General features: G+C 39.1%; 1 protein-coding gene across 1 annotated transcript; it reads left to right on the top strand.

Annotated features, from left to right (window-relative positions):
• The first annotated feature begins 816 nt into the window (after positions 1–816).
• Positions 817–11,332, top strand: cnga4 (cyclic nucleotide gated channel subunit alpha 4). The gene is made up of 7 exons (XM_017421120.3): positions 817–2,366; positions 3,770–3,871; positions 3,981–4,087; positions 5,398–5,981; positions 6,062–6,307; positions 8,708–8,873; positions 10,095–11,332. The coding sequence occupies exons 1-7, from the start codon at positions 2,221–2,223 to the stop codon at positions 10,883–10,885; spliced, it is 2,142 nt and encodes a 713-aa protein (XP_017276609.1). The 5' UTR covers positions 817–2,220; the 3' UTR covers positions 10,886–11,332.
• Positions 11,333–11,853: the final 521 nt, after the last annotated feature.

Below are 11,853 nucleotides of genomic sequence, written 5' to 3'. Positions count from 1 at the left end.
AAATAAATAAAGAAAAGGTTCAAATGATACAAAATGGACTGTGCTACATCTGTTTAGAGTACTAGAACAATATCAGACTGATTTTGAGTCAGTAGGTCACATGACCTGGAAACCATTGTAAAAAAATGATAAATTTTCACCAAAAAAAAAAAATAAATAAAGAAAAGGTTCAAATGATACAAAATGGACTGTGCTACATCTGTTTAGAGTAGTAGAACAATATCAGACTGATTTTGAGTCAGTACGTCACATGACCTGGAAACCATTGTAAAAAAATGATAAATTTTCACCAAAAAAAAAAATAAATAAATAAAGAAAAGGTTCAAATGATACAAAATGGACTGTGCTACATCTGTTTAGAGTACTAGAACAATATCAGACTGATTTTGAGTCAGTGGGTCACATGACCTGGAAACCATTGTAGAATAATGATCAATTTTGACAATAAAAACATCTAAAAAATATAAAAGGGTTCAAATGGGATTAAAATATATTGTGCCTCATTTATATATTTTCGTAGCATGATTTACCAAAGGTTTTGTACCAGTTGGTGAAACAACAAAAAATATATTAATATTTGTTTTTCAGGAGCGAGGGGTAAGGAAAATTTATTGACGGTCCCTAAGTGAACCACCGCGCATGAGAGGAGGGGCCGGCAGAGAACGGCTGGCCGACATTAGCGCTCCTGTTTCGGGGCAGCCGTGAGCTGGACGCCGCTAACTCCGCGGAGCTCGAATATCGAATATCCAACTTGAAACTAACTTCACTGCGGTGGCTGTGATGGCCATCTTGAATAAGGTTGGCATCAAACATTAATCATTTGGAGAGGTACACCCAAGGACTGTTCCCTGAAAGTTCCATTAAAATCCATCCTGTTGTTTACTAGATATGGCAAAATTTCAAACCAAGTTCTTGTGCAATCACTTAGCACTTAGAATATGTGCTGGGGATCAGTCTCAGCTACTACCACGCCCGGTTTTAGGTCAGTATCTATAAAACCAACGGAGTTGTAGCCATTTTTTGTGTTTTCCTGGGTCAATTGTCTATGCCAGCCTTTTTGAAATTGGTTGACTCTTAAAGTTAATGGGTTGTTGGTGTACATCCAATGACCCTTTCATGAAAGTTTCATTAAAGTTCGTCCAGTAGTTAATAAGATATTTTGATAATTACATTCACACACACACCTTTTGGCAGTGGGCGATAAATATTCAGATGTTCTGGTATATTTCGTACAACACTGAGGGTTTTCTCCTCTTTTACATTTGTAGCATGGTCAGGAGGCTAGGTTGAAACAACAATACTCTGATGAAAACTCCAATGCACTTCCTGTAAAACAACATTTGTGACGATAACTGTAGACATAAGCTCTTTGTTTAAAAGAAGAAATATTTCTAGTTAGTTATTTCTCCCTCTTTATTGTTTTGAAAGTAAATATCATTTGTTTGGTTTTACACCCCAACCACTGACCTTGCTAACTTAGCAAAGGAAAAAAAGTTCTGGCATATATTTATCTAAACCACAAATAGAGGACAAGTAAACATGTAAAAAGGCAGTGCAGATTTTCTTTTGTCTGGCCTCCAAATTCAGTAATAATTTGCTGATTTAAATTTAATTTTTTTCTGTTGTTTTTTTTTTTAATTATTTTTCAAAGGACTCAGATGGGATGAATCAGGGAACTTGTTGCTCTCAGGCCATATTTTGTCCACTTGTGGCATACAACCTTTGTGCTGTTTTATTTCATTTATTTATTATTTTTGCTGATAAGGCAGTTAGTCTTTTTCCATCGCCATTAGACAAATATACTTACGATTAACATTTTTAATCTACATGCTAAATTAATTTCTATTGAACCAATTAGGACCCAATTAGAAGATGCATGTGAACAGAAAGCACTCAAGTGTCATTCTACAGTTTTTGTTTAAAACGAGCCGTCATGTTGTATGTTTATTGACTGCTGCGTGTGGTTTCGCCTCTGCACTACAGATAATGACCTCTTTGGTTTTCTAGGGGAGGCAAGAATTCCCAGAGCACTTTGTGGCATCTGTTGATGTCGTTTCCTTCCATGGAGACCAGCATCACTAGGCAGTGCTCAGGCAGACCTGGTTTGTTATCAGGTCGACCGTACGTTTGTGCCTAACGCAGATACGAACCCCTGAGCTGTAGAGGAACGCACATTTTAAAGCGAAAGGCAATGCTCGCTTTAGCCTAAAACTTCGGAGGATGGATAAACCAGGAAACAGTAACAGAAGTAACCAGTGGCAAAGGCTGCTCAGGTGGCATTATGGGCAGAAAATGAGTGAAGGAAAGGATGGTGTTAAAGATGAAGAGAAACCTAACAGCTGTCTGAACCTGAAGCTGAAATTCAAGTAAGTATTGAACTACTGAACTATTTGACTGAATATTATTTCTGATGGAAAACTACATTTTAAATCTTTATTATATCATTTTTCATTCTGATATCCAATAGTGGCTCCATAAGGAAACTGTGTGCCATCATTTATGTGAAAATTCAGTTTTCATCACTTCTGATTAGGTAAAAAGAAAAAAAAAAGAGTAATAATTGTTTTTACATGAGACAAAAATAGTTTAAACTATAGTACTTTTTACATTACAAGTTTCTTTTTTCAAATAGTACATATTTGATTGCATTTGAAAATATTGATAGGAAGACGGTAAGAGGAAAACTGTACGGATGGTTGCATAGAAAATATAAAGGCCTAGATTTTCTTGAAGAAAATGCATATCACATGCCAGAGTTTTAAATTAAGATCATTTTTATGATGAGAAATAACAGAGTTATAGGCATTTTTGGTCTAGCTTTGTTATAATGCGTTGCACAGTTTCATGCAATATTGCAAGATCTTGCCAGATGTAGTAGCGCTTGCACTAAGCGTTGTTAATTACCCTCAACTACTACCACATTAAACTTTAGCTCAAAGTCTGTAACACTGATTGAGTTGTAGTCATTTGTGTGTTGGCTAAAGGTGATTGGATGTGGCAAACATCTTGTATTAGGTTAACTCCAAAAGTTAATCAGTTGTAGATATACATCCAAAACTTGTTCAGTGGTTTATGATATCCACGACCTGGAAAGGAGAAGCAGGTAAAGAAAATGGATGGATGGATGGATGGATGGATGGATGGATGGATGGATGGATGGATGGATGGATGGATGGATGGATGGATGGATGGTACATTTTGCTAAAAGAGAAACAGGGTTAACACCAACAGTGAATGCCAAAGTTTTAAGCAAAGATCTTGCACAATGTGTAGCAATCAGAGTATGTATTGGGGATGATGCTCAGCTACTACCACACCCAGTTTTAGCTCAAAATATATCAAGTTATCTGAGTTATAGCCATTTTTATGTTTGCTAAGGTCAGTTGGGTGTGGCGGGCATCTTGAATTAGGTTGACTCCAAAAGGTAATCAGTTGTAGATGTCCACCCACTGGTTACTTTCTGCAAGTTTTATTCAAATCCATTCAGTGGTTCTGGAGATATTTTGCTAACAGACAGACAGAGCTGAAAAATCACATTTTAAGTGATAAGTTACCACTCACTTGTGGATGACTCTCAACTACTACCACACTAAATTTTAGCTCAACAGCTGTAAAACGGGCCGTGTTAAGGCAGGCAACATTACCATTATTGATATAGTGAGACCAGGATTCTTATAACCATCAAGTAGTAAGAAAGTCATTCTGTGAACAAGAGAACCATCATTTCTGTGGTTGCTGTGTGATTGGTTTTGGTATGTGTCCCTCTCAGCTGGAAAGAGTGGGTGGTCGATCCAGCAGAACATTTTTATTACATCTGGCTGCAGGTGATGATAGTGCCCATTGTTTACAACTGGGTGATCATCATTTTAAGGTAAGTCGCTGCAACTTGATGAATGTCACAGAAGAATCTGATCTCACAGAATGAGCTGTGATGATCGGACATCCTCTGACAGCCAGACGTTTTGGTTTCATTTTGCCAGGACGTGCTTCACTTCCATTGCGCTGAGCTACCTTCCCGTGTGGCTCACCCTGGACTATCTGTCCGACCTCATGTATGCTGTTGATATGCTCATCACTCTTCATACGGGTAACTACACTTCATGTTCGTCCGTTTATACAGATAGAGTCAGTAGTTTTCAGAAGCCAACCTTTTCCTTTCATGAGAATGAATTTCTAAATGTCAGATGCTTTGATAATAAAAGGACTTTCACACCTTGAAAAAAATGCACATTGCCCTTTCATGCCAGAGTGAAATTTCAGCTCAGTATCTGTAAAACTGACCGAGTTGTAGACAATTTTGTCCTTTTTAAGTTAAGTTCGCTGTGGCAGCCATCTTGAACTAGATTGCTTCCGAAAGTTAATCAGTTGGAGATGTACCTCCAATGATAAGTTTCTCAAAGTTTCATTAAAATCTGTCTAGTGATTTATGAGATACTTTGATAACAGACAGACACAAACACAGACAAAAACATTATTGCCTGTCTTTTGCTGGCAGGTGATAAACTGCCAGCAAAAGGCTGATATACTGTAGCCTGAACATTCATGGGGCAGGTTAAACAAAATACTACAAAAGTCTTTTCCAGTAAAATTAAAATAATTTATATTTATTTACATAAATGAGCCTGAGCATTAAGATTGATTATAGCTTCTGATATCAAAGTATTGACTTCAATTTTTGGAAAACCTCCTTCCAATCTTATTTATTGATAGACATTAAATAAGATTTGTTTTATAGCTTTTCAGCGTAAAGTTGCTTTTCATGAAGTACTTCTTGTGAATCATGGAACAGTTTTAGTTGTAAACTTGGGAATCTTTTCTGTTGTTTGTTTGTGACGTGAAATCATCCCCTTGGGCAGAGAAAACAGAGCCATCTTTTGATTTTATATACCACCATATCTGTCATCTGTCAAAGAAATGTGCGATATAAAATGTTGCCAGGAACGGCCCAGAGTCTCTTCCATCCCGGCGTAAGATGTCTGAATTACAAACGGTTGGAGAAAAGCACAGGCATGCTTTTTTAGATGTGATGCAACAAGTTTGAATGGAAAGAAATACTTGTTTAAAAAGGGTGTTAGAGTGATGATTCATAATAAATACACAAAACCTGAATGAAGAGTGGCATTTTAAGCTAATCCATGGTTTTAACGAACCATAACTCATTTTGTGTCCAAACTTCAACTGAAAATTGAGAACCTAAAAGTTGGTGCTTAAAGTGAAAATAGACTATGAAAGCAAAAACAACCTAAAGACCTGGCTTTCCTTGATGGAATGCGTATCGCACACCACCATTCATGCCAGAGTTTTAAACTTGGATTATGTCTTGTTGAAAAATCCCAGAATTAGAGTCCTTTTGGTTCTGGCTTTTTTTTTCCTTCCCTGTTTTTTTCCTCTTTACAGGTTTCTTGGATCAAGGGATCCTGATCAAGAACTTGACCAGGCTGAGGAAGCGTTACCTGCGCTCTAAGCATTTCCTGTGGGACCTGGCTTCGCTCCTGCCCACCGACTTCCTGTACTTGGCCGTTGGCATTGAAACTCCCCTAGTGAGGGTTAACCGCCTGCTGCGTATCTCGCGCCTCAACGAGGCCTTGGACCGCATGGAGACAAGGACCTCCTACCCCAATACTTTCCGCATTACAAAGCTCATGATCTACATCTTTGTGCTGATCCACTGGAATGCCTGTCTCTACTTTGCATTGTCCAACTACATTGGCTTTGGAAGTGATCGCTGGGTCTACCCAAACATCAGCAACCCAAAGTTTGCCTCCATGCGGCGTCAGTACTTTTACTGCTTCTGGTTCTCTGCCCAGATTTTCACCACAGTAGGAGACACTCCCCTTCCAAACAGGGAGGAGGAGTACTTGTTTATGATTGCAGATTTGCTCATTGCTGTGCTGGTGTTTGCGTCGATTGTTGGTAATGTTGGCAATGTCATCACTAGCCTGAGAGACCGGGATAATGTCTTCTTTCCTAACCACGAGCTGGTAAGCTGGAAGACTGTTAGGAAAGAAACAAAACATTCTTTGACTAAATTTCACAGTAAAGTCAAGTTTTTCTAATTTAGGTAAAAGCATACCTGCGAAGCCACCATGTTAGCAAGGAGCTCCGACATCGCATTGATAATTGGTATCAGCATCTTCACATCAACAAGAAGATCATGAGAGAGATAGAAATCCTGCAGCAGCTGCCATTACACATGAGGACAGAGATAGCGGTCAGCGTCCACCTTCCCACGCTCTCTAAAGTTACCATCTTCCAGAGCTGCGAGAAAAGTCTGCTGGAGGATCTGGTTCTCAAGCTCACACCTCAGGTCAGGAGGTCACCAGTATTTTTATTTTTTTTTAATATTTTTTACACATACTCACTTTGGGTTGGTGATGTTTATATGCATGTATATATAATTAACAATGGTCTGCAACAGCAAGAGAGACATTAATTTGTGCAGCGTCAACACCAACACTTGGGAATGCTGTGCAGCCATCCATGTGGCCTGGTGCCTGAATGTCAGACAGAGCAGAGGAGGTGAGAAAAAAAGGAGCTGAGAAAGTCCAAGACGGTCTCAGTGAGAATCACCCTTTACGTGTATTAGATGCAACAGAGAATGTCACTATAAATCGGTCTGTTCAGTCACAAACAAACAGATAGACACTAGATGCTACACCAACTTCTGAAGATGGGCAAATGCATTTATATATATATATATATATATATATATATGTGTGTGTGTGTGTGTGTGTGTGTGTGTGTGCGTGTACACTATATTGCCACAAGTATTCACTCGCCCATCCAAACCATTGAATTCAGGTGTTCCAATCACTTCCGTGGCCACAGGTGTAGGGATTTGGGTTTTCTGTATTTCAGTTTATGGTTTTTGTTTTATTTTCATCTTGTTTTCTGTTTGAGGTTTTGTTTCAGTTCTTGTTCTCGGTTGTTGTCACTATCCACTCCTCCCCAGTCACTCTTTTGCCTTTCTGCCATGCCCATCCACACCTCCCTCAAGTCCTACTAATTGCTTCACCTGTGCCCACTAACCTCGTCTGCATTCTGGGTTCGCCTCCTTCTCCCCGTTCCTTGACAACAGATGTATAAAATCAAGCTACTAGACATGCAGACTGCTTCTACAAACATTTGTGAAAGGATGGATCACTCTCAGGAGCTCAGGGACTTACATTGTGGTACCATGATAGGATGTCCCCTGTGCAATACGTCCAGTTGTGAAATCTCCTTGCTACTAAATATTCCACAGTCACCTGTTAGTGATATTATAACAAAGTGGAAGAGATTGGGAATGACAGCCACTCGGTCACAAAGTGGTAGGACCTGTCAAATCACAGAGCAAGGTCCATAAAGACACGGATGAGCACAGAGTCCTGACCTCAACCTGATAGAACAGCTTTGGGATGAATTAGAGCAGAGACTGTGAGCCAGGCCTTCTGTCCACCATCAATGTCTAACCTCACAAATATACTTCTGGAAGAATGGTGAAAAATTCCCATAAACACTCCTGAACCTGTGAAAAGCCTTCCCAGAAGAGTTGGAGCTGTTATAGCTGCAAAGGGTGGGCCAACATCATGTTCAACCCTATTCATTAAGAAAGGGATGTTAAGAAAGGGATATATGTGTGAAGGGAAGAGATCAAATACTTTTGGCTGCGTGTATGTACAGTGTGTATATATATGCATGTTTGTGAAGGGGTGTAAATTATTCTAAGCATTGCATCTTTTTTACAACTTATGGTAATTACTTTAGGCCTGGGGTAGGCAATCCTGGTCCTCGAGTGCCACTATCCTGCATGCTTTACTTCTTTCCCTGCTCCAACACACCTGATTCAGTGGTTAAATGACCTCTTCATGTTCTGCAGAAACCCATTGATTCAAATCAGGTGTGTTGGAACAGAGAAACAAATAAAACATGCAGGATAGTGGCACTCGAGGACGAGGATTGCCCACCCCTGGCTGAACATTGATTTTAAACTGTGCAGCTTTTCTACTGGGAGACTGTAATTAGTGTTACAGAATGTTTTTTTGTTTGTTTGTTTTGACATGATTTACAGTAAACAGGTTTATAATATATTTTTTCATAGCATTTTTACTGTAAAACAACAACAACAACAGTTGTTCACTGTGAAATTTGTGGTTACCATAAAAGTATACTGTAATGTAACTTTTCAGTATACTTTTCACACTGACAGTTTGGCAACAACAACTGCTGGTAATTTACTGTATAAATTTCACAGTTTTGTTTTTTTTTTTTCTTACAGTGTACAATTTACAGTTTCATTTTTAGGCGGCTTTTCTAGCATTTATGGTGCGATCCCATAACTGGCTCAGGCTTTCCCTCAGCTTCCTTCTGCAGAGAGAAGCTGCCAACCCACAGGACTGGAAAAAAAAAATAACCCAAACAAAAACAATATGGTGGGGAAAGACAACTACAGAGTGGGTGTCAATAAATCTTTTAAAAAATATATTTATATTCTGGACCTTTGCTAGAGAAAATTTCCCTTATTGACTACTACTCTATGACCAAAACTTAAATATAAAGCATAAAAGGAGCATATTTAATTTTAATATTATTCTAAGGGTTATTTTAACAGGCATATACACCCGATACATGCAGTGACTCAGGGCTTCACGTCATGTTCTTTGCTTGTAGATTTGTATTAGAAACTGTTGCTCAGAGGTGTAGGCTTGTCTCGCCTTTCATGCTGCAGGTGTTCAGCCCAGGAGAGTATGTCTGCAGGAAAGGAGATGTGGGCCATGAAATGTACATCATCAAAGAGGGAAAACTTGCAGTCGTAGCAGATGACGGAGTTACAGAATTCGCCGTTCTGAGCGCGGGGAATTTCTTTGGGGAAATTAGTATCCTCAACATCAAAGGTAAGACTTGCGCTTTGCACATGTGCGTTTGCTATCTCAGCTCAAGCAGTTCCTGCTGAATGCTTTTAAACTATCAAAGAAAAACACAGAAGTGGAGTTTGAGGTACAACCTTTGATGAAGATGTTGAAATGATGTTACTTCAAAATCTGGAATTTCATTGAACTTTCAATTAGATTATGAATTGTGGACCTATCCTAAATATGTCAGATTAATGAAGTTAAATTGCATATGTATCCCTCCCACCACCACCACCACAAACCAGTACCTTCAGAAGCCATACAACATGCACATTATACAAGAAATATACAGTATATACTTATTGCACAGAGAGAAACCTAAATCATTTTAATTAGGAACAGCTCAGTGGCAGGAGGCTTGACCAGAGTTGATCACTAGGTGGCACCATGCCAACAAAATCGATCTCCTCACAGTCAGTCTTGTAGTCAAGTTGGGTTGTAAAGTTTTATATAACAGACACATTGAGGCCAACATAAAAATAATAATAATCACGATGTATTCCAGTTGTAAGTCAGTGCTTTGGCCAATAGTTGGCCAAAGTTGATCAGAATGCTGCGTAGTTTTGCTGTCCAATAAGTAAAGATTCTCTTTTGTGATTTCCTTAAAACACAGTATATCAGTTAATGTGTTCTCCTTACTACAAAGCTTCAATTCAGGATGAAAGAGGAAAAAACAGCAACACATGTAGGGTAATACTGCTATATAACTACAGACCCTTAGCATTCTTTGATGGAGTTTATATCAGCCGCAGTTGTAAACAATGAGGACTACATGAAATATTTTACTAACAGGCAAACAAGGTTGACGTAAGCACTTACTGACAAAGCTTTAAGCAAATATATTGTGCCATATGTAATGCATAGAGTATGTGTTGTGAATTAGTCTCGGCTAGTACCACACCAAATTTTAGCTCAATGTGTGGAAAAATTGGCTGAATTATAGCTATAGGTTGCTTAGCTGTGGCAGTCATCTTTAATTGGATTGACTTTAAATGGTAATCATTTGTAGATGTACACCCAGTAATTATGTCCTGAGAGTTTTATTAAAATCTGTTCAGTGGTTCATGAGATATTTTGCTAATACAACAGACAAATGAGCACAGACACAAGCATAAGCATTAAGGTAAAAGGGCAATAAACAAGAACTTGTTCTAAGTATTGTATTTAGGACTTAAAGCAATCCCCCATTTTTCCCACCTTCAGGTAACAAGTCAGGCAATCGGCGCACTGCCAACATCAAAAGCATCGGCCACTCTGACCTGTTCAGCTTGTCTAAAGAAGACCTGACAGATGTGCTGTCTGAGTTCCCTGCAGCCAAACGTCACCTGGAGGAGAAAGGCCGCCAGATCCTCGTCAAGATGGGCATGCTGGAGGAGAGCGCGGAGGGAGTGGAGGAGGAGGCCGAGAAGGTTGAGGCCAAGATAAAAAGGCTGGAGGGCAACGTGGAAACCCTGCAGACCAAACTGTCTCGACTCATGGCGGAGTTGGAGTCCAGCAACTGCAAGATGCAGGCCAGAGTGGAGCAGCTGGAGATTCAGGCTGCAGCGTCAGAGCCTCGGCCCCCGGATGATGGACAAGCAGGCGAAGGGGCTCAGGACAGGCAGGAGGGCGTGGGAGGGGAGGCCCAGTGGGAGCGAGAGGAGGCAGAGGGAGAGGAAGAGAAAGATTTAAATGTCAAGGCGAAAAAGCAGGGACAGGACGATGATGACGATGTGACCAAGGAAGGGGATGGAGAGAGCACTAAAAGTACAACAGACGAGACTGAAAGAGCAGTGGAGGGAGATAAACTAGGTCTGAAGAGCTCAGATAGTCTAGGAGAGGAAACAGCAGACAGCAAGGAGAGAATCAGAGACAAAGGAGACGACAGACCCAGGAAAGGTGACGGAGCTGAGATTGAACCTGGAAATGAGAAAGAAGAGAAACGTGAGGAGATAGAATCTGAGGAAGGAATGAAAAAGGCTGAAGACCGAGATAAAAAAGAGGAGCAGGAGTGAAATGAAAGGCTTAAAAAAACTAAAGATTTAAAAAAAAGAGAGTAGCTGAAAATATATTTATATATGTGCGCATATTTTTGTAAGTAAAATAAGTGTTTTCATGTGAATACAAAAAAAGAAAAAAAAATGCTTCTGACATGTTTGTTGCAGTACATCTTTCTTCCACTTGGTGGGAGCAGTGTGTTTCCTTTTAGATAAATTTAGCCTCTAGAACAGATCAAGGTGTGGAAACTGCAGCAGTTTACATCTGGATTTTTTTTTTGTTTAAAATTTGACAAAACAAACAAACAAACAAGCATCAACAAAAACCCACATTTCTTAGATATTTTTGTTGGTTAATGTTTGACTCACTGAATAAATCAATTTATCTGACTGCTGTCACACTAATTTTTATTAATTGCTTTAATATTTTAACTATTTTCTGTCACATGGAGATCGGCTGCCAGTTTCATTTCCTTGCACTTCCAATTAGACAAAGCTTTAAAATCAATGTATGGCTGAATAATTTCTCAAAGTGTTATTTTTAAGGACATTAAAGGCACTGAAATCTCCTCAGTCCATGTTATACTAGGATTTTTTTTTCTTTTTTGACACCGAGTTGTACAGTACAAACCTTTTTGCATTGTTACAAAACAAGAAGAACTGGGTCTAAAGGCCAACATCACACTTAATAAACATAGAAAATGCACATAATAGTATCTACATGATACAGCCGCTTATTGGGATCATGAAGGGAAGAAACAGACAAATAAATACTAAAATTTAAGTTTACACTTTTGCCTTTATAGTTTCAGTTTTGCCAGTTTTAAAAAATAAGAAAAAACGTTAGGTTTAATTTTTTTTTTCATGTGTATGAAACTTAACAAAGATTATAAACAGCTGGAGTGGGAAGTTGATGCAGTTGCCATTTGCTTATTGTCACATTGTTTTATATAAAAGTCACCATTAGCGGGACAAATAAAGGAGGT

The sequence above is a fragment of the Kryptolebias marmoratus genome, linkage group LG6 (assembly GCF_001649575.2).
Source record: "Kryptolebias marmoratus isolate JLee-2015 linkage group LG6, ASM164957v2, whole genome shotgun sequence".
Taxonomy (NCBI): Eukaryota; Metazoa; Chordata; class Actinopteri; order Cyprinodontiformes; family Rivulidae; genus Kryptolebias; species Kryptolebias marmoratus.
The sequence above is the reverse complement of the archived record's forward strand: the minus strand, read 5'-3'. Positions and strand labels throughout refer to the sequence as shown.

Excerpts from the sequence above, each read along its gene's own strand:
- cnga4 (XM_017421120.3), top strand. The coding sequence starts at position 2,221 with ATGGATAAACCAGGAAACAGTAACAGAAGTAACCAGTGGCAAAGGCTG. Across the intron at positions 2,367-3,769 it reads AACCTGAAGCTGAAATTCAA|CTGGAAAGAGTGGGTGGTCG; the intron begins GTAAGTATTGAA and ends TGTCCCTCTCAG. Across the intron at positions 4,088-5,397 it reads GCTCATCACTCTTCATACGG|GTTTCTTGGATCAAGGGATC; the intron begins GTAACTACACTT and ends TCCTCTTTACAG.